General features: G+C 46.9%; 1 protein-coding gene across 1 annotated transcript; it reads right to left on the bottom strand.

The window, feature by feature from the left end:
- Positions 1–4,015: 4,015 nt before the first annotated feature.
- Positions 4,016–13,142, bottom strand: LOC120049459 (macrophage mannose receptor 1-like). The gene is made up of 5 exons (XM_038995724.1): positions 12,890–13,142; positions 9,191–9,235; positions 8,453–8,839; positions 8,228–8,352; positions 4,016–4,413 (listed from the first exon to the last, which is right to left on the bottom strand). The coding sequence occupies exons 1-5, from the start codon at positions 13,140–13,142 to the stop codon at positions 4,252–4,254; spliced, it is 972 nt and encodes a 323-aa protein (XP_038851652.1). The 3' UTR covers positions 4,016–4,251.
- Between the last annotated feature and the right edge of the window lie 8,509 nt (positions 13,143–21,651).

Below are 21,651 nucleotides of genomic sequence, written 5' to 3'. Positions count from 1 at the left end.
TGCTCCTTCAGCTTGTTCCTTATCTGGAGAAACAAACATACAGAAACCCACAATATTTCACTCTGTACTAGTCATTCTGAAGATCTACAACTACCATTCCTTCCTGCTATACTGAGACGTTCTTCACTTCAAACCTTTGACTCTATGAGGAGACGAGGCTTATATTTGACCTATTTCACATATGTAAAAGTGTGTTTTAATACACATGTGTGAATTGAACACCCACTCTCCCTGAGAACCCTCGGAGAGCGGGGTAATGGCCATGAGAGAAGGTCATCCACAACAGACTAGGACCCAGATCAGCAAGGAGGTCATCCACAACAGACTAGGACCCAGATCAGAGAGGAGGTCATCCACAACAGACTAGGACCTATACAAGAGAGGAGGTCATCCACAACAGACTAGGAGGTCATCCACAACAGACTAGGACCTATACCAGAGAGGAGGTCATCCACAACAGACTAGGGCCCAGATCAGAGAGGAGGTCATCCACAACAGACTAGGAGGTCATCCACAACAGACTAGGACCAGACCAGAGAGGAGGTCATCCACAACAGACTAGGACCAAGGTCAGAGAAGAGGACATCCACAACAGACTTGGACCCAGACCAGAGAGGAGGTCATCCACAACAGACTAGGAGGTCATCTACAACAGACTAGGACCCAGACCAGAGAGGAGATCATTCACAACAGACTAGGACCCAGACCAGAGAAGAGGTCTGCAGGGTCACTGAGGTTCAGATTTTGATCCTTTGGGGTCATCTTCACTCTCACCGGCTCTTCAGTTGGCGTTTCTCAGGGGTCTCCACAGCTGGGCCTACAAGAGAATGCAATCCCACAATGACAGTAATGAATCATTGGGCAACTTTAGAGTTCTCCTGTCATCATCATATCAGGTAGATCATGTGAGAATAGGGTACAGCATCAATTCAAGCTCTTAAAGTGACAGTACGCTACCTTGGGTGTACAGTTTTTAATTAAACCATTATTTATTCTGCAGTTATTCAGTTATTATATTTATTATATTAGCAATAAAAAGTACAGTACATGTTAATAGTATCTTCTGATTACAATTATTATGTCTATATCTATTCTCTTCCAAAATGTAAGTATGTTTATCTAGCTGTCCGATAACACATTCTGATTGAATGTCTTTGTAAAATCCCAGGGTGCATTGAGTGAATGTTGGAAAAAGATCTTGATTCCTTTCTAAACATAGAAGTGTGAAGCAAAGAGGACTCTGTCCACAAAATAGGTGACGTGAACTAGCAAAGAGTTGAGTTATCATTCAAATCCAGAGACAGAGTGAATACAAAGAGAACAGAGTTATGTTGCTCTCTTTTTTACCACAGTTCACTTTAAACAGGACTGAGATCAGTTATTTTAAACAGGACAATATTTGTTTTATCTTTATATAACATGGCAAGCCAGTTAAGAACAATTTCATATTTACAATGATGGCCTTAGAACCAGGGAGTTAACTACCTTGTTCAGGGGCAGAACGACAGATTATGACCTTCTCAGCTCGGGGATTCAATCCACCAACCTTTTGGCTACTGGCCCAATGTTCTAACCATTAGGCTACCTGCCACCCCAAATATGTGAAAACACCTAACAGAAATTAAGGCTCATAAATATTACAATTTATTCATTAATTTAGCAATATTTGATTTAACTTGTACTAAATAAATGATACACACTGCTCAAAAAAAAAGGGAACACTAAAATAACACATCCTAGATCTGAATGAATGAAATATTCTTATTAAATACTTTTTTCTATACATAGTTGAATGTGCTGACAACAAAATCACACAAAAGTTATCAATGGAAATCAAATTTATCAACCCATGGAGGTCTGGATTTGGAGTCACACTCAAAATTAAAGTGGAAAACCACACTACAGGCTGATCCAACTTTGATGTAATGTCCTTAAAACAAGTCAAAATGAGGCTCAGTAGTGTGTGTGGCCTCCACGTGCCTGTATGACCTCCCTACAACGCCTGGGCATGCTCCAGATGAGGTGGCGGATGGTCTCCTGAGGGATCTCCTCCCAGACCTGGACTAAAGCATCCGCCAACTCCTGGACAGTCTGTGGTGCAACGTGGCGTTGGTGGATGGAGCGAGACATGATGTCCCAGATGTGCTCAATTGGATTCAGGTCTGGGGAACGGGCGGGCCAATCCATAGCATCAATGCCTTCCTCTTGCAGGAACTGCTGACACACTCCAGCCACATGAGGTCTAGCATTGTCTTGCATTAGGAGGAACCCAGGGCCAACCGCACCAGCATATGGTCTCACAAGGGGTCTGAGGATCTCATCTCGGTACCTAATGGCAGTCAGGCTACCTCTGGCGAGCACATGGAGGGCTGTGCGGCCCCCCAAAGATATGCCACCCCACACCATGACTGACCCACCGCCAAACCGGTCATGCTGGAGGATGTTGCAGGCAGCAGAACATTCTCCACGGCGTCTCCAGACTCTATCACGTCTGTCACATGTGCTCAATGTGAACCTGCTTTCATCTGTGAAGAGCACAGGGCGCCAGTGGCGAATTTGCCAATCTTGGTGTTCTCTGGCAAATGCCAAACGTCCTGCACGGTGTTGGGCTGTAAGCACAACCCCCACCTGTGGACGTCGGGCCCTCATACCACCCTCATAGAGTCTGTTTCTGACCGTTTGAGCAGACACATGCACATTTGTGGCCTGCTGGAGGTCATTTTGCAGGGCTCTGGCAGTGCTCCTCCTGCTCCTCCTTGCACAAAGGCGGAGGTAGCGGTCCTGCTGCTGGGTTGTTGCCCTCCTACGGCCTCCTCCACGTCTCCTGATGTACTGGCCTGTCTCCTGGTAGCGCCTCCATGCTCTGGACACTACGCTGACAGACACAGCAAACCTTCTTGCCACAGCTCGCATTGATGTGCCATCCTGGATGAGCTGCACTACCTGAGTCACTTGTGTGGGTTGTAGACTCCGTCTCATGCTACCACTAGAGTGAAACCACTGCCAGCATTCAAAAGTGACCAAAACATCAGCCAGGAAGCATAGGAATGAGAAGTGGTCTGTGGTCACCACCTGCAGAACCACTCCTTTATTGGGGGTGTCTTGCTAATTGCCTATAATTTCCACCTGTTGTCTATTCCATTTGCACAACAGCATGTGAAATTTATTGTCTATCAGTGTTGCTTCGTAAGTGGACAGTTTGATTTCACAGAAGTGTGATTGACTTGGAGTTACATTGTGTTGTTTAAGTGTTCCCTTTATTTTTTTGAGCAGTGTATAAATAAATACCTATACATAAGAGATATAACTGATAAGTTGCCATAAGGTGGTCATCAACATAATTTTGGGGACCAAATGGGCCCAATACGGACAGCAGATCCAAAGAGTGGGCTTATTTCAGGAACAGTGAAGGCTGTCCTCACCAGATATGAGCTGCCAGCACTGGGCAGCACTGGGCCAATGTCTTGGGGATAATATGGAGCCGATTAGCTGGGACACACACACAGTAAACTGACCTGAGATTAGCAGGGTGAGATACAACAACGTTTCCATCGAAGTGAAATGTAACGGATATATGATTAAAATTAATGCATTTCAAGGTTGCAACACTTTACCAATGCAAACTGTATTTCTCCTTTACTGATATGATGTGACAGGACAGGTGAAGGTAATGCTCCCCACATAGAGGGTTATCACCTGTTCAGAGACAGGAACAATCAGTGATTGTTAGGTTAGGTTTCTAAAGTATTGGAAGTGGGTATTGGTGAAAAACCTCAACATAACGTCTCCAGAGAGCCAACAAGGGTTAGAACACATTGTTGATTATTCGACAATGGAACCTTCAAATGGGGAATAAATAAAGTGTTAAATTAAAGTCAAGAAACAGGATGCACTGAACAGGATTCCTATGGTCACACACTGCCTGACTTTAAACACAATGAAAACACAATGAAAGCTTTTGAACATAAGACAGAGGATATACCTTTTCACAGCACTGTATATCAACATAACTACAGATAACTCATTTACAGACATGATGTGTGAAAAGTCTATCTTGAGAACACACCCTGTAATAAAACAACCAAGTCAAGAAAATTATAGAGAAAAACATATCATGATAAAACACTATTAATGTTTATAATTAAACAATTTACTTAATAAAACACATTTAATTAGGGCGAGAAAATACATCCCAGTACAGATTATTAATGTAAATAAAAAAGAGAAATGTAAAGAGAACATTTTACATAACTAGAGTTCTCTCTTTGTCATCATCCTCTTCATCTTCTTCTCCTCCTCTTCTTTCTTGGGAGACCCCTCTTCCTCCTTGTGGAAGACCTTCCCATCAGGCTGCTTTTTCCATGTCACTTTGATGTCTGCAGGTAACCCCTGCTCCTTCAACTTGTTCCTTATCTGGAGAAACACAAAGACACACAGAGACCCACACTTTTATACCATCTATTGCATCTCATCTATACCGGTTGGTCATGGCCCATCCATATATTTATATGTACATATTCTTATTCCATCCCTTTAATTAGATTTGTGTGTATTAGGTAGTTGTTGTGGAATTGTTAGATTAGTTGTTAGATATTGTTGCACTGTCGGAACTAGAAGCACAAGCATTTCACACACTCGCAATAACTGCTAACCATGTGTACGTAACCAATAGCATCTGCTAACCATGTGTTTGTGAAAAATAAGATTTGATTTGATTTTAATATTTCACTCTGTATTAGTCATGTGTTTTTGGATATCCCAATGTCTCTGAGACACCCTTGGAGAGTGGGGTCACGGCCAGGATAGAAGGTCGTCCACAAACAGACAAGGACCCAGACCAGAGAGGAGGTCATCCACAACAGACTAGATCCCAGACCAGAGAGAAGGTCATCCACAACAGACTAGGACCCAGACCAGAGAGGAGGTCATCCACAACAGACTAGGACGCAGACCAGAGAGGAGGTCATCCACAACAGACTAGGACCCAGACCAGACAAGAGGTCATTCACAACAAACTAAGACCCAGATGAGAGGAGGTCATCCACAACAGACTAGGACCAAGACCAGACAAGAGGTCATCCACAACAGACTAGGACCCAGACCAGACAAGAGGTCATCCACAACAGACTAGGACCCAGACCAGAGAGGAGGTCATCCACAACAGACTAGGACCCTGTCACGTTCCTGACCTGTTTTCTGTTGTTTTGTATGTGTTTAGTTGGTCAGGATGTGAGCTGGGTGGGAATTCTATGTTGTGTGTCTAGTTTGTCTGTTTCTATGTCCAGCCTAATATGGTTCTCAATCAGAGGCAGATGGTAATCGTTGTCCCTGATTGAGAATCATATATAGGAGGCTTGTTTTGTGTTGGGATTTTGTGGGTGTTTGTTTCCTGTCTCTGTGATTGTCTGCACCAGATAGGTCTGTCTCGGTTTTTGCACATTTTGTTATTTTGTATGTTGTTTGTAGTGTTTTCACTTGTTCTTTATTAAACATGTTGAACACTAGCCGCGCTGCACTTTGGTCCAATCCTTGCTACTCCTCTTCGGATGAAGAGATGGAGGAAAGTCGTTACAGAAACACCCACCAAACCCGGACCAAGCAGCGTGGCAACGGGCAGCGACAGCAGCAGAGACAGACAGAGGAATGGACATGGGAAGATGTCTTAAACGGCAAGGGTTGCTACACATGGGAGGAGATCCTGGCTGGAAAGGATCGCCTCCCATGGGAACAGCTGGAGGCATTGAGGAGAGCAGAGGCTACCGGAGAAAGGAACCGAAGCTATGAAGGTACGCGGCTAGCAAGGAAGCCCGAGAAGAAACCCCAAAAATGTATTGGGGGGGGGCTAAGAGGTAGTGGGCCAAGGGCAGGTAGGAGACCTGCGCCCACTTCCCAGGCTAACCGTGGAGAGCGGGAGTACGGGCAGACACCGTGTTACGCAGTAGAGCGCACGGTGTCTCCTGTACGTGTGCATAGCCCGGTGCGGGTTATTCCACCTCCCCGCACTGGTAGGGCTAGATTGAGCATTGAGCCAAGTGCCATGAAGCCGGCTCTACATATCTGGCCACCAGTACGTCTCCTTGGGCCGGCTTACATGGCACCAGCCTTACGCATGGTGTCCCCGGTTCGCCTACATAGCCCGGTGCGGGTTATTCCACCTCCCCGCACTGGTCGGGCGACGGGGAGTATTCAACCAGGTAAGGTTGGGCAGGCTCAATGCTCAAGGGAGCCAGTACGCCTGCACGGTCCGGTATTTCCGGCGCTACCTCCCCGCCCCAGCCCAGTACCACCAGTGCCTACACCACGCACCAGGCTTCCAGTGCGTTTCCAGAGCCCTGTTCCTCCTCCACGCACTCTTCCTATGGTGCGTGTCTCCAGCTCAGTGCCTCCAGTTCCGGCACCACGCACCAAGCCTCCTGTGCGTCTCCAGAGCCCTGTACGCACTGTTCCTTCTCCCCGCACTCGCCCTGAGGTGCGTGCCCTCAGCCCGGTACCTCCAGTTCCGGTACCACGCACCAGGCCTATAGTGCGCCTCGAGAGTCCAGTGTGCCCTGTTCCTGCTCCCCGCACTCGCCCTGAGGTGCGTGCCCTCAGCCCGGTACCTCCAGTTCCGGCACCACGCATCAGGCCTATAGTGCGTCTCAGCCGGCCAGAGTCTGCCGTCTGCCCAGCGGTGCCTGAACTGCCCGTCTGCCCAGCGGCGCCTGAACTGCCCGTCTGCTCAACGCCGTCTGAACTGTCCGTCTGCCCAACGCCGTCTGAACTGTCCGTCTGCCCAACGCCGTCTGAGCTGGCCGTCTGCCAAGCGCCATCGGAGCCATCCGTCTCCCCAGCGCCATCTGAGCCATCCGTCTCCCCAGCGCCATCTGAGCCATCCGTCTCCCCAGCGCCATCTGAGCCATCCGTCTCCCCAGCGCCATCTGAGCCATCCGTCTCCCCAGCGCCGTCTGAGCCATCCGTCTGTCCCGAGCCGTTAGAGCCGCCCGTCTGTCCCGAGCCGTCAGAGCCGTTCGTCAGTCAGGAGCCGCTAGAGCCATTCGTCAGTCAGGATCTGCCAGGGCCGCCAACCAGACAGGATCTGCCAGAGCCGCCAACCAGACAGGATCTGCCAGAGCCGCCAACCAGACAGGATCTGCCAGAGCCGCCAACCAGACAGGATCTGCCGGAGCCGTCAGCCAGCCATGAGCGTCCAGAGCCGTCAGCCAGCCATGAGCTGCCCTACAGTCATGAGCTGCCCTACAGTCATGAGCTGCCCTACAGTCATGAGCTGCCCTACAGTCATGAGCTGCCCTACAGTCAGGAGCTGCCCTACAGTCAGGAGCTGCCCTACAGTCAGGAGCTGCCCTACAGTCCGGAGTTGCCTCTCTGTCCTGAGCTACTTCTCTGTCCTGAGCTACCTCTCTGTCCTGAGCTACCTCTCTGTCCTGAGCTACCTCTCTGTCCTGAGCTACCTCTCTGTCCTGAGCTACCTCCAAAATCATGTGGGGGCCTTGGGGAGGATTCTTAGGCCAAGGTCGTGGGCGAGGGTCGCCACTCAAAGGACGCTAAGGAGGGGGACAAAGACAGTGGTGGAGTGGTGTCCTCGTCCTGCGCCGGAGCAGCCACCGCGGACAGATGCCCACCCAGACCCTCCCCTTGAGTTTTAGGGGTGCGCCCGGAGTTCGCACCTTGAGGGGGGGGTTCTGTCACGTTCCTGACCTGTTTTCTGTTGTTTTGTATGTGTTTAGTTGGTCAGGACGTGAGCTGGGTGGGAATTCTATGTTGTGTGTCTAGTTTGTCTGTTTCTATGTCCAGCCTAATATGGTTCTCAATCACAGATGGTAATCGTTGTCCCTGATTGAGAATCATATATAGGAGGCTTGTTTTGTGTTGGGATTTTGTGGGTGTTTGTTTCCTGTCTCTGTGATTGTCTGCACCAGATAGGTCTGTCTCGGTTTTTGCACATTTTGTTATTTTGTATGTTGTTTGTAGTGTTTTCACTTGTTCTTTATTAAACATGTTGAACACTAGCCGCGCTGCACTTTGTTCCAATCCTTGCTACTCCTCTTCGGATGAAGAGATGGAGGAAAGCCGTTACAGACCCAGACCAGAGAGGAGGTCATCCACAACAGACTAGGACCCAGACCAGAGAGGAGTTCATCCACAACAGACTAGGACCCAGAACAGAGAAGAGGTCTCTACAATTTGTATCATTACTGAGTTGGTTCTTCATGATCAGGGTGAAACTCACCTGTTGTAAGATGGAGTCCTGAACAGCAGGATCACTGAGGTTCAGATTTTGATCCTTTGGGGTCACTTTCATTCTCACTACCTGTCTCTTCAGTTGGGGTTTCTCAGACGTCTCCACAGCTGGGCCTACAAGAGAATACAATCCAACAATGACAGAAGTGAATCATGGGGCAACGTTAGAGTTCTCCTGTCCTCATAGTATCTGGAGGAGAATATGGTAATTTACCATAGCAGATGAAAGGATTGCGGACGTCACAGGGCAGATTTCTCCATTTAAGATAAGAATAATTATCATCATAATAAAAAAAATATTCATGAAAATAAAGATCATAAGACACCACAGTGCAGTTGTATCTCTGATCTTTTGTAGGATATCCTGGCCACCAGTTTCTGAATGAGGAGTCACTCTGGTCTGACCATCTCCAGGAGTCTTGAAACAGACCGATCCACACAGGAAGTCCCCTCAGTGATATCTTCTTCTTTATCTCTGTGTTCTCAGTCTGGTTCTTCACACTGACCAGGTCTATGTGATGCTGTCTGCAGTAACTCTGAGCATCTATCCAGGTCTTGTTCTCCTGAATTAAGACGTATGTTAGGTTGGTGTCTTGTTTTCCTGCAAAAGTCAAATTTAATAATCAATACAAATATCCAGTGAAATATCATCTACTGATCATCTATAGTACATGTTGTCATTGATTTGATAACAGATCAATAACTGATTAACAACTTAAAGCTATCATTACATTTACATTTAAGTCATTTAGCAGACGCTCTTATCCAGAGCGACTTACAAATTGGTGCATTCACCTTATGATATCCAGTGGAACAGCCACTTTACAATAGTGCATCTAACTCTTTTAAGGGGGAGGGGGGGGTTAGAAGGATTACTTTATCCTATCCTAGGTATTCTTTAAAGAGGTGGGGTTTCAGGTGTCTCCGGAAGGTGGTGATTGACTCCGCTGACCTGGCGTCGTGAGGGAGTTTGTTCCACCATTGGGGTGCCAGAGCAGCGAACAGTTTTGACTGGGCTGAGCGGGAACTGTACTTCCTCAGAGGTAGGGAGGCGAGCAGGCCAGAGGTGGATGAACGCAGTGCCCTTGTTTGGGTGTAGGGCCTGATCAGAGCCTGAAGGTACGGAGGTGCCGTTCCCCTCACAGCTCCGTAGGCAAGCACCATGGTCTTGTAGCGGATGCGAGCTTCAACTGGAAGCCAGTGGAGAGAGCGGAGGAGCGGGGTGACGTGAGAGAACTTGGGAAGGTTGAACACCAGACGGGCTGCGGCGTTCTGGATGAGTTGTAGGGGTTTAATAGCACAGGCAGGGAGCCCAGCCAACAGCGAGTTGCAGTAGTCCAGACGGGAGATGACAAGTGCCTGGATTAGGACCTGCGCTGCTTCCTGTGTGAGGCAGGGTCGTACTCTGCGAATGTTGTAGAGCATGAACCTACAGGAACGGGTCACCGCCTTGATGTGAGTTGAGAACGACAGGGTGTTGTCCAGGATCACGCCAAGGTTCTTAGCACTCTGGGAGGAGGACACAATGGAGTTGTCAACCGTGATGGCGAGATCATGGAACGGGCAGTTCTTCCCCGGGAGGAAGAGCAGCTCCGTCTTGCCGAGGTTCAGCTTGAGGTGGTGATCCGTCATCCACACTGATATGTCTGCCAGACATGCAGAGATGCGATTCGCCACCTGGTTATCAGAGGGGGGAAAGGAGAAGATTAATTGTGTGTCGTCTGCATAGCAATGATAGGAGAGACCATGTGAGGATATGACAGAGCCAAGTGACTTGGTGTATAGCGAGAATAGGAGAGGGCCTAGAACAGAGCCCTGGGGGACACCAGTGGTGAGAGCACGTGGTGCGGAGACAGATTCTCGCCACGCCACCTGGTAGGAGCGACCTGTCAGGTAGGACGCAATCCAAGCGTGGGCCGCGCCGGAGATGCCCAGCTCGGAGAGGGTGGAGAGGAGGATCTGATGGTTCACAGTATCAAAGGCAGCCGATAGGTCTAGAAGGATGAGAGCAGAGGAGAGAGAGTTAGCTTTAGCAGTGCGGAGCGCCTCCGTGACACAGAGAAGAGCAGTCTCAGTTGAATGACTAGTCTTGAAACCTGACTGATTTGGATCAAGAAGGTCATTCTGAGAGAGATAGCAGGAGAGCTGGCCAAGGACGGCACGTTCAAGAGTTTTGGAGAGAAAAGAAAGAAGGGATACTGGTCTGTAGTTGTTGACATCGGAGGGATCGAGTGTAGGTTTTTTCAGAAGGGGTGCAACTCTCGCTCTCTTGAAGACGGAAGGGACGTAGCCAGCGGTCAAGGATGAGTTGATGAGCGAGGTGAGGTAAGGGAGAAGATCTCCGGAAATGGTCTGGAGAAGAGAGGAGGGGATAGGGTCAAGCGGGCAGGTTGTTGGGCGGCCGGCCGTCACAAGACGCGAGATTTCATCTGGAGAGAGAGGGGAGAAAGAGGTCAAAGCACAGGGTAGGGCAGTGTGAGCAGAACCAGCGGTGTCGTTTGACTTAGCAAACGAGGATCGGATGTCGTCGACCTTCTTTTCAAAATGGTTGACGAAGTCATCCGCAGAGAGGGAGGAGGGGGGAGGAGGGGGAGGAGGATTCAGGAGGGAGGAGAAGGTGGCAAAGAGCTTCCTAGGGTTAGAGGCAGATGCTTGGAATTTAGAGTGGTAGAAAGTGGCTTTAGCAGCAGAGACAGAAGAGGAGAATGTAGAGAGGAGGGAGTGAAAGGATGCCAGGTCCGCAGGGAGGCGAACCGCTCGGCTGCCCGGAGCCCTGTTCTGTGAGCTCGCAGTGAGTCGTCGAGCCACGGAGCAGGAGGGGAGGACCGAGCCGGCCTAGAGGATAGGGGACATAGAGAGTCAAAGGATGCAGAGAGGGAGGAGAGGAGGGTTGAGGAGGCAGAATCAGGAGATAGGCTGGAGAAGGTTTGAGCAGAGGGAAGAGATGATAGGATGGAAGAGGAGAGAGTAGCGGGGGAGAGAGAGCGAAGGTTGGGACGGCGCGATACCATCCGAGTAGGGGCAGTGTGGGAAGTGTTGGATGAGAGCGAGAGGGAAAAGGATACAAGGTAGTGGTCGGAGACTTGGAGGGGAGTTGCAATGAGATTAGTGGAAGAACAGCATCTAGTAAAGATGAGGTCAAGCGTATTGCCTGCCTTGTGAGTAGGGGGGGAAGGTGAGAGGGTGAGGTCAAAAGAGGAGAGGAGTGGAAAGAAGGAGGCAGAGAGGAATGAGTCAAAGGTAGACGTGGGGAGGTTAAAGTCACCCAGAACTGTGAGAGGTGAGCCATCCTCAGGAAAGGAACTTATCAGGGCGTCAAGCTCATTGATGAACTCTCCAAGGGAACCTGGAGGGCGATAAATGATAAGGATGTTAAGCTTGAAAGGGCTGGTAACTGTGACAGCATGGAATTCAAAGGAGGCGATAGACAGATGGGTCAGGGGAGAAAGAGAGAATGTCCACTTGGGAGAGATGAGGATCCCAGTGCCACCACCCCGCTGACCAGAAGCTCTCGGGGTGTGCGAGAACACGTGGGCAGACGAGGAGAGAGCAGTAGGAGTAGCAGTGTTATCAGTGGTAATCCATGTTTCCGTCAGTGCCAAGAAGTCGAGGGACTGGAGGGACGCATAGGCTGAGATGAACTCTGCCTTGTTGGCCGCAGATCGGCAGTTCCAGAGGCTGCCGGAGACCTGGAACTCCACGTGGGTCGTGCGCGCTGGAACCACCAGGTTAGGGTAGCGGCGGCCACGCGGTGTGAAGCGTTTGTATGGTCTGTGCAGAGAGGAGAGAAGAGGGATAGACAGACACATAGTTGACAGGCTACAGAAGAGGCTACGCTAATGCAAAGGAGATTAGAATGACAAGTGGACTACACGTCTCGAATGTTCAGAAAGTTAAGCTTACGTTGCAAAAATAGAATAAAATCTTATTGACTAAAATGATATAGTACTGCTGGCGGTGAAGTAGGCTGGCTAGCAGTGGCTGCGTTGTTGACTTTGTTTGAAAGTGTAGCTGGCTAGGTAACCTCTAACTGGCTAGGTAACCTCGACAATTTCTCAAAACTACACAATTATCTTGGATACAAGGACAGCAAAGACAACTATGTAGCTAGCTAACACTATGCTAATCAAGTCGTTCCGTTGTAATGTAAGTTGTAATGTGAGTTTCTACAGTGCTGCTATTCGGTAGAAGTTGGCTAGCTAGCAGTGTTAGCTAGCAGTGTTGACTAGGTAGGAGAACGGCAGCGCGGCGGACGAAAATAGCTGGCTAGCTAACCGAATAATTACTCTAAACTACTCTAAGCTACACAATTATCTTAGATACAAAGATAGCAAAGACAACTATGTAGCTAGCTAACACTACACTAATCAAGTCGTTCCGTTGTAATGTAATCGTTTCTGCAGTGCTGCTATTCGGTGGCTAGCTGGCTAGCTGGCTAGCTAGCAGTGTTGACTACGTTACGTTACGTTACGACGAAAATAGCTGGCTAGCGAACCTCAATAACTACACAATTATCTTTGATACAAAGACGGCTATGTAGCTAGCTAAGATCAAACAAATCAAACCGTTGTACTATCATGAGTCTATGTTTCATCTCAATGGCAGCTCCAGCACTTATAACAGGCTTCATCATTCGTATGTAAACACTCACCATCATAACAGATGAAGTGATGCTGGTCATCACAGGAGGTGTTGTTCCACAGACCAGCTGTACTCATTAAAGCACAGTTACCATGTTGGGGTGTCCCAGTGTCCCAGTTTCTGAACTCAGTCTCCCCCTCTCTGTAGAAACGTCTGTCTGCCAGAGACCAGTGCCACTTCATGGAGTCTCCCTTCTTCAGTCCGATCCAGTATCTTACTTTATAATCATTGACACTGGTAATGAGCCTGTTCAGGTCCTCCATGTCATCTACAGTAGCCAGATCAGTGTAATTCTCTCTGCAGTATCTCTGGGCATCAGTCCAGTTCATATTGTTGGTAATGAGGTGATACTGATGAAGGCATGAGGAAGGTGTGTAGAACCCTGTTATAACAGAATAATGATTCATGGAGGTACATTTCTTCCAGCAACTTCTCAACACTCTCTATGGACCTGTTAACATACAGTACAGTACACCTTGGTCTGCAAACACACACACACACACACACACACACACACACACACACACACACACACACACACACACACACACACACACACACACACACACACACACACACACACACACACACACACTTCACAACATTTGCCCTGTGTGGGTATTCAGTGGCCAAGGTGGTTACGGGCTAGCCAACAGCAATCCCAACACAGGCTATCCAACAGCAAGCCCACAGCAACATCTCGGTGAATGACAGCAGCAACTCTGTTGTCTTTCTGGTGTAATGTAACACATAAGATAAATAAGGACATTTTCACACTTGGTCATTTTCAGCCAATTTCTGTGAACTCGGTGTAGTTCGCTTATTTTTGTGTGCAGATTGACCACTCCAAGGCAACTCAGACCCTCAAGTTCAATTCACTCCCTACTGAGTTCAGTTCACTTGAATCCAATGTCCGGTTCCCTTTTTTAGGACAATGTGAACACAAAGCTCCTCAGGTTTGCTTGTCATTACTCCTGCATCACACGCTAGACTACTACAACACTGTTTACCCTGACATAACCCCTCACACTAGACTACTGACATAACCCCTCACACTAGACTTCTGACATATCCCCTCACACTAGACTACTGACATAACCCCACACACTAGACTACTGACATAACCCCTCACACTAGACTACTGACATAACCCCTCACACTAGACTACTGACATAACCCCTGACACTAGACTACTGACATAACCCCTCACACTAGACTTCTGACATATCCCCTCACACTAGACTACTGACATAACCCCACACACTAGACTACTGACATAACCCCTCACACTAGACTACTGACATAACCCCTCACACTAGACTACTGACATAACCCCTCACACTAGACTACTGACATAACCCCTCACACTAGACTACTGACATAACCCCTCACACTAGACTACTGACATAACCCTTCACACTAGACTACTGACATAACCCCTCACACTAGACTACTGCAACACCAATTCTCCTGACATAACCCCTCACACTAGACTACTGACATAACCCCTCACACTAGACGACTGCAACACCAATTCTCCTGACATAACCCCTCACACTAGACTACTGACATAACCCCTCACACTAGACTACTGGCATAACCCCTCACACTAGACTACTGACATAACCCCTCACACTAGACTACTGACATGACCCCTCACACTAGACTACTGACATAAACCCTCACACTAGACTACTGACATAACCCCTCACACTAGACTACTGAAACACTGTTTCTCCTGACATAACCCCTCACACTAGACTCCTGACATAACCCTCACACTAGACTACTGACATAACCCCTCACACTAGACTACTGACATATCCCCTCACACTAGACTACTGACATATCCCCTCACACTAGACTACTGACATAACCCCTCACACTAGACTACTGACATAACCCCTCACACTAGACTACTGACATAACCCCTCACACTAGACTACTGACATAACCCCTCACACTAGACTACTGACATAACCCCTCACATTAGACTACTGCAACACCAATTCTCCTGGCATAACCCCTCACACTAGACTACTGACATAACCCCTCACACTAGTCTACTGACATAACCCCTCACACTAGACTACTGATTTAACCCCTCACACTAGACTACTGACATAGCCCCTCACACTAGACTACTGACATAGCCCCTCACACTAGACTACTGACATAACCCCTCACACTAGACTACTGACATAACCCCTCACACTAGACTACTGACATAACCCCTCACACTAGATTACTGACATAACCCCTCACACTAGACTACTGACATAAACCCTCACACTAGACTACTGACATAACCCCTCACACTAGACTACTGCCATTACCCCTCACACTAGTCTACTGCCATAACCCCTCACACTAGTCTACTGCCATAACCCCTCACACTAGACAACTGACATAACCCCTCACACTAGACTACTGACAGTGACATAACCCATCACACTAGTCTACTGACATTACCCCCCTCACACTAGACTACTGACATAACCCCTCACACTAGACTACTGACATAACCCCTCATACTAGACTACTGACATAACCCCTCACACTAGACTACTGACATAACCCCTCACACTAGACTACTGACATAACATCTAACACTAGACTACTGACATAACCCCTCACACTAGACTACTGACATAACCCCTCACACTAGACTGCTGACATAACCCCTCACACTAGACTACTGACATAACCCCTCACACTAGACTACTGACATAACCCCTCACACTAGACTACTGACATAACCCCTCACACTAGACTACTGACATAACCCCTCACACTAGACTACTGACATAACATCCAACACTAGACTACTGACATAACCCCTCACACTAGACTACTGACATAACCCCTCACACTAGACTACTGACATAACCCCTCACACTAGACTCCTGACATAACCCCTCACACTAGACTACTGACATAACCCCTCACACTAGACTCCTGACATAACCCCTCACACTAGACTACTGCAACACTGTGTCCCTCACATTGGTGCATAATTTTTTTTGTTTATGTTTTATTTCACCTTAATTTAGAACAGTTGAGAAAAAGTTCTCATTTACAACTGCTATCTGGCCAAGATAAAGCAGATCAGTGTGACACAAACAACAACACAGTTACACTGTGTGGGATAAACAAAGTCAAATAACACAAAGTCAATAACACAATAGAAAATGTCTATATATACTGTGTGCAAATGGCGTAATCAGGTAAGGCAATAAATAGGCAATAGGAGCGAAGTAATTACAATTTAGCAAATTAACACTGCAGTGATAGATATGCAAATGATGATGTGCAAGTAGAAATACTGGTGTGCAAACGAGCAAAAAAGTAAATAACATCTTATGGGGATGAGGTAGGTAGTTGGATGGGCTATTTACAGATGGGCTGTGTACAGCTGCAGCGAGTTTACATTCTAACCAGACACCTAGGTATTTGTAGTTGTCCACATATTCTAAGTCAGAACCGTCCAGAGTGGTGATGCTAGTCGGGCGGGCGGGCGGGTGCAAGCAGCGATCGGTTGAAGAGCATGCATTTAGTTTTAGTAGCGTTTAAGAGCAAATGGAGGCAACGGAAGGAGTGTTGTATGGCAATTAAGCTCGTTTGGAGGTTTGTTTAAACCGTAGCGTGCCACTACGACAACATCCAGTGAAATGCAGAGTGTGAAATTCAAAATACAAAAATCGTAATATTAAACATTCATGAAAATGCAAGTGTCTTACATTGTTTAAAAGCGTAACTTCTTGATAATCCAACCGCGTTGCCAGATTTCAAAAAGGCTTTACGGCGAAAGCATACCATGCGATTATCTGAGGACAGCACCCCACATCAAAATACTTTTCCAAACCAGCACAGGCGTCACAAAATCCCAAATAGGGATAAAATAAATCACTTACCTTTGAAGATATTCCTATGTTTGCAATCCCAAGGGTCCCAGCTACACAATGAATGGTTATTTTGTTAGTAAAAGATAAAGTCCTTCTTTATATCCCCAAAAAGTCAGTTTATTTGGCACGCTTGATTCAGTAATCCACTCGTTCAAAAGGCATACAAACGAATCCAAAAAGTTACCGGTAAAGATCTTCCAAACAAGTCAAGCGATGTTTCGAATTAATCCTTAGCTACTCTAATATCTAAATAAATGATCATATTTTAGACGGAGAATAGAATGTTCAATAGGGAAGACAAATAACGAAGAGCATGCACCTCATTCACGCGCTCAACAAGACTACATTTCTAACGAAGGACACCTTGGAAAAACTACAACTACTTGTTCATTTATAAAAAAAAACAAGCCTGAAACCCTTTCAAAAGACTGTTGACATCTAGCGGAAGCCATAGGAACTGCAATCTGGGTCCTATGTATTTGTTATTCCCATAGGCTAGCATTGAAAATGGCCTGTGACCTCCCCCAAAAAATTTGGATGGATTTTCCTCAGATTTTTGCCTGACATAGCAGTTCTGTTATACTCACAGACATTATTAAACATCAGAGTGTTTTCTATCCAATGCTACCAATTACATGCATATCCTAGCTTCTGGGCCTGAGTAACAGGCAGTTTACTTTGGGCACGTCATTCATCTGAACTTCCGAACACTGCCCCCGAGCCTTACGAGGCTAACACAGTGTCCAAAGAAGGGCCAGATGTATACAGAACGTTGTCATCTGCCTAAAGGTGGCATCGTTGATATATACAGAGAAAATAGTCGGCCAGAGAATTGAACCCTGTGGTACCCCCATAGAGACTGCCAGAGGTCCGGACAACAGGCCCTCCGATTTGACACACTGAACTCTATCTGAGAAGTAGTTGGTGAACCAGGCGAGGCAGTAATTTGAGAAACCAAGGCTGTTGAGTCTGCCGATAAGAATATGGTGATTGACAGAGTCGAAAGCCTTGGTCAGGTTGATGAAGACGGCTGCACAAGTACTGTCTTTTATCGATGGCGGTTATGATATTGTTTAGGACCTTGAGCGTGTCTGAGGTGCACCCATGACCAGCTCGGAAACCGGATTGCACAGCGGAGAAGGTATGGTGGGATTCGAGATAGTCAGTGATCTGTTTATTTACTTCTTATGGCTGCAGGGGCAGTATTTAATAGCTTGGATGAAAGGTGCACAGAGGTGCCCAGAGTAAACGGCCTGCTCCTATGTCATAGTTGCTAATATATGCATATTATTAGTAGTATTGGATAGAAAATACTCTGACGTTTCTAAAACTGTTTGAATTATGTCTGTGAGTATAACAGAACTCACATGGCAGGCAAAAACCTGAGAAGTTCCACTTCCTGTTTGTAATTTTTCTGGGGGTGCCAGATTTTCAACCAAGCTCTCATTGAAATTACAGCGAGATATTGATGAGTTTTCACTTCCTACGGCTTCCACTAGATGTCAACAGTCAATAAAATGTTGTCTGATGACTCTAATGTGAAGGGGGGCCGAAGGAGACAGGAGTTAGTGACCACTGCCAGGAGGTGATCACGCATTGAAGAGGCGCGTTCATGTGAGAGGGAGCTTCGTTCCATCGGTCAACTGAATTCGATTAAATTCTCCGTTTGGAACGTTATTCAAGATATATGTTAACAACATTCTAAAGATTGATTCAGTACATCGTTTGACATGTTTCTACTGACTGTAACGGAACTTTTGGACATTTCGTCACGTTATAGTGGACGGTAGTGGACGCGCTTTGTGTTTGGCGTTTGGTAAACATGTCCAAAGTAGCTAATTGGACATAAATAACGGACATTATCGAACAAATCAAGCATTTATTGTGGACCTGGGATTCCTAGGACTGCATTCTGATGAATTCATCAAAGGTAAGGAAATATTTATCATGTATTTTCTGGTTTCTAATTTCTAATTTGGCTATTGTTCTGAGCTCCGTCTCAGATTATTGCATGGTTTATTTTTCCGTAAAGTTTTTTTGAAATCTGACACAGCGGTTGCATTAAGGAGAGGTATATTTATAATTCCATGTATATAACTTGTATTATCATCTACATGTATGATGAGTATTTCTGTTGAAACGATGTGGCTATGCAAAATCACTTGTTTTTGCAACTAGAGAATCTAACGCGCCATTGTAAACTCAGATTTATTTATATAAATATGAACTTAATCAAACAAAACATGCATGTATTGTGTAACATGAAGTCCTATGAGTGTCATCTGATGAAGATAATCAAAGGTTAGTGATTAATTTTCCCTATTTCTGGTTTTTAAGAAATCTTTGTCTGGAAAAATGGCTGTGCTTATTGTGGTTTTGTGGTGACCTAACATAATCGCTTGTAGTGCTTTCGCTGAAAAGCATATTTGAAATCAGACAATTTGGTGGGATTAACAACAAGATTACCTTTAAAATGATATAAAACACATCTATGTCTGAGGAATTTTAATTAATTATGAGATTTCTGCTTTTTTGAATTTGGCGCCCTGCACTTTCACTCGCTGTATAGTCATATCATCCCGGTAGCGGGATGGCAGCCATAAAAGGTTATTAACTTGGCTTTCGAAGACCTTAGATAGGCAGGGCAGGATGGATATAGGTCTGTAACAGTTTGGAACCAGGGTGTCTCCCCCTTTGGGGATGACCGCGGCAGCTTTCCAATCCTTGGGGATCTCAGACGATATGAAAGAGAGGTTGAACAGGCTGGTGATAGGGGTTGCGACAATGGTGGCAGATAGTTTCAGAAATAGAGGGTCTAGATTGTCAAGCCCAGCTGACGGGATGAGGTTGACATCCTTCCAGGATACCCGGGCCAGGTCGATTAGAAATGCCTGCTCGCAGAAGTGTTTTACGGAGCGTTTGACAGTGATGAGGGGTGGTCGTTTGACCGTGGACTCGTAGCCGATACAGGCAATGAGGCAGTGATCGCTGAGATCCTGATTGAAGACAGCAGAGGTGTATTTGGAGGGCAAGTTGGTCAGGATAATGTCTATGAGGGTGCCCATGTTTACGCATTTAGGGTTGTACCTGGTGGGTTCCTTGATGATTTGTGTGAGATTGAGGGCATCTAGCTTAGATTGTAGGACCGCCCGGGTGTTAAGCATATCCCAGTTTAGATCACCTAACAGAACAAACTCTGAAGCTAGATGGGGGGCAATCAATTCACAAATGGTGTCCAGGGCACTGCTGGGAGCTGAAGGGGGGTTGGTAGCAGGCGGCAACAGTGAGAGACTTATTTCTGGAGAGATTCATTTTTAAAATTAGAAGTTCGAACTGTTTGGATATGGACCTGGAAAGTATGACATTACTTTGCAGGCTATCTCTGCAGTAGATTGCAACTCCTCCCCCTTTGGCAGTTCTATCTTGATGGAAAATGTTATAGTTGGGTATGGAAATCTCAGAATTTTTGGTGGCCTTCCTAAACCAGGATTCATACACGGCAAGGACATCGGGGTTGGCAGAGTGTGCTAAAGCAGTGAGTAAAACAAACTTAGGGAGGAGGCTTCTGATGTTGACTTACATGAAACCAAGGCTTTTTCGATCACAGAAGTCAACAAATGAGGGTGCCTGGGAAAATGCAGGGCCTGGGTTTACCTCCACATCACCGGAGGAACAGAGGAGGAGTAGGATGAGGGTGCGGCTAAAGGCTATCAAAACTGGTCGCCTAGAGCGTTGGGGACAAATAATAAAAGGAGCAGATTTTTGGGCGTCGTAGAATAGATTCAGGGCATAATGTGCAGACAGGGGTATGGTGAGGTGTGGGTACAGCGGAGGTAAGCCCAGGCACCGGGTGATGTTAAGAGAGATTGTATCTCTGGACATGCTGGTTATAATGGGTGAGGTCACCGCATGTGTGGGAGGTGGGACAAAGGAGGTGTCAGAGGTATGAAGAGTGGAACTAGGGGCTCCATTGTAAACTGAAACAATGATAACTAACCTGAACAACAGTATACAAGGCATATTGACATTTGAGAGAGACATACAGCGAGGCATAAAGTAATCGCAGGTATTGATTGGGAGAGCTAGCTAAGACAACATGTGAGACAACAGCAGCTAATCAGCTAACACAACAACAGCAGGTAAAATGGCGATGACTAGTCAGAGAGGGTCGGATTAACTACACCCAGAGCCTGAGTTCGCGGCTGGGGCCGACAGATAAAAAATAAACAGAATGGAGTACCGTGATTAATGGACAGTCCAGCAGGCATCAGCTATGTAGCCAAGTGATCATAGTGTCCAGGGGGCAGTAGTAGATGGAACAGGGAAGCCACGGAGTAGTCGCCACTACGCTAGCACGCGGGTGACACAGTGTTTAAAGTTAGTAGCCCGGGGCTAGTAGGAGCGTCTGCTCCGATGATGGCCGGTTGAAGGCACAGCGGATGGAGTATTCGTCGGCAGACCAGTCGTGGTGGTGCGGCGGGGCGCCGTGTCGACAGAGGATCCAAGCCAGATGGCGAAAGAGGTTTTGTAGAATTTAGTTTGCTAGCCGGGAGATGCGCCTGGCTCACGGCTAACTGGTGCTAGCTTCGTGGCAGGGGCGTTAGCCACTAGCTAGCTGTGAAGATCAGAAGTAGTGGTCCAGGGATTACGGCAGGAATCCGGCGTTGTAGTGGAGAGACACTCCAATACTGGTAGATTGGCGAGTATTATCCAGGCTAAAAACAGGGCTGTTATCTGTTCAGAAGGTAAAAGCCGCTAGCAGTGACCAACAATGACTAAATAGCTTGTAGCTAATTAGCTTGTTAGCTTCTGGTGGTTCTTGAATGTGTTCTAAAATTTAAAATAATAGCGATTCCATATCACATTG

Source organism: Salvelinus namaycush, chromosome 6 (assembly GCF_016432855.1).
Source record: "Salvelinus namaycush isolate Seneca chromosome 6, SaNama_1.0, whole genome shotgun sequence".
In the NCBI taxonomy this organism is placed as follows: domain Eukaryota; kingdom Metazoa; phylum Chordata; class Actinopteri; order Salmoniformes; family Salmonidae; genus Salvelinus; species Salvelinus namaycush.
This window is presented reverse-complemented; position numbering and strand designations above follow the sequence as displayed.

Excerpts from the sequence above, each read along its gene's own strand:
- LOC120049459 (XM_038995724.1), bottom strand. The coding sequence starts at position 13,142 with ATGGAGGACCTGAACAGGCTCATTACCAGTGTCAATGATTATAAAGTA. Across the intron at positions 9,236-12,889 it reads TCACTTCATCTGTTATGATG|TGCTCTGGCACCCCAATGGT; the intron begins GTGAGTGTTTAC and ends AAAACTGTTCGC. Across the intron at positions 8,840-9,190 it reads AAACTCCCTCACGACGCCAG|GAAAACAAGACACCAACCTA; the intron begins GTCAGCGGAGTC and ends TGACTTTTGCAG.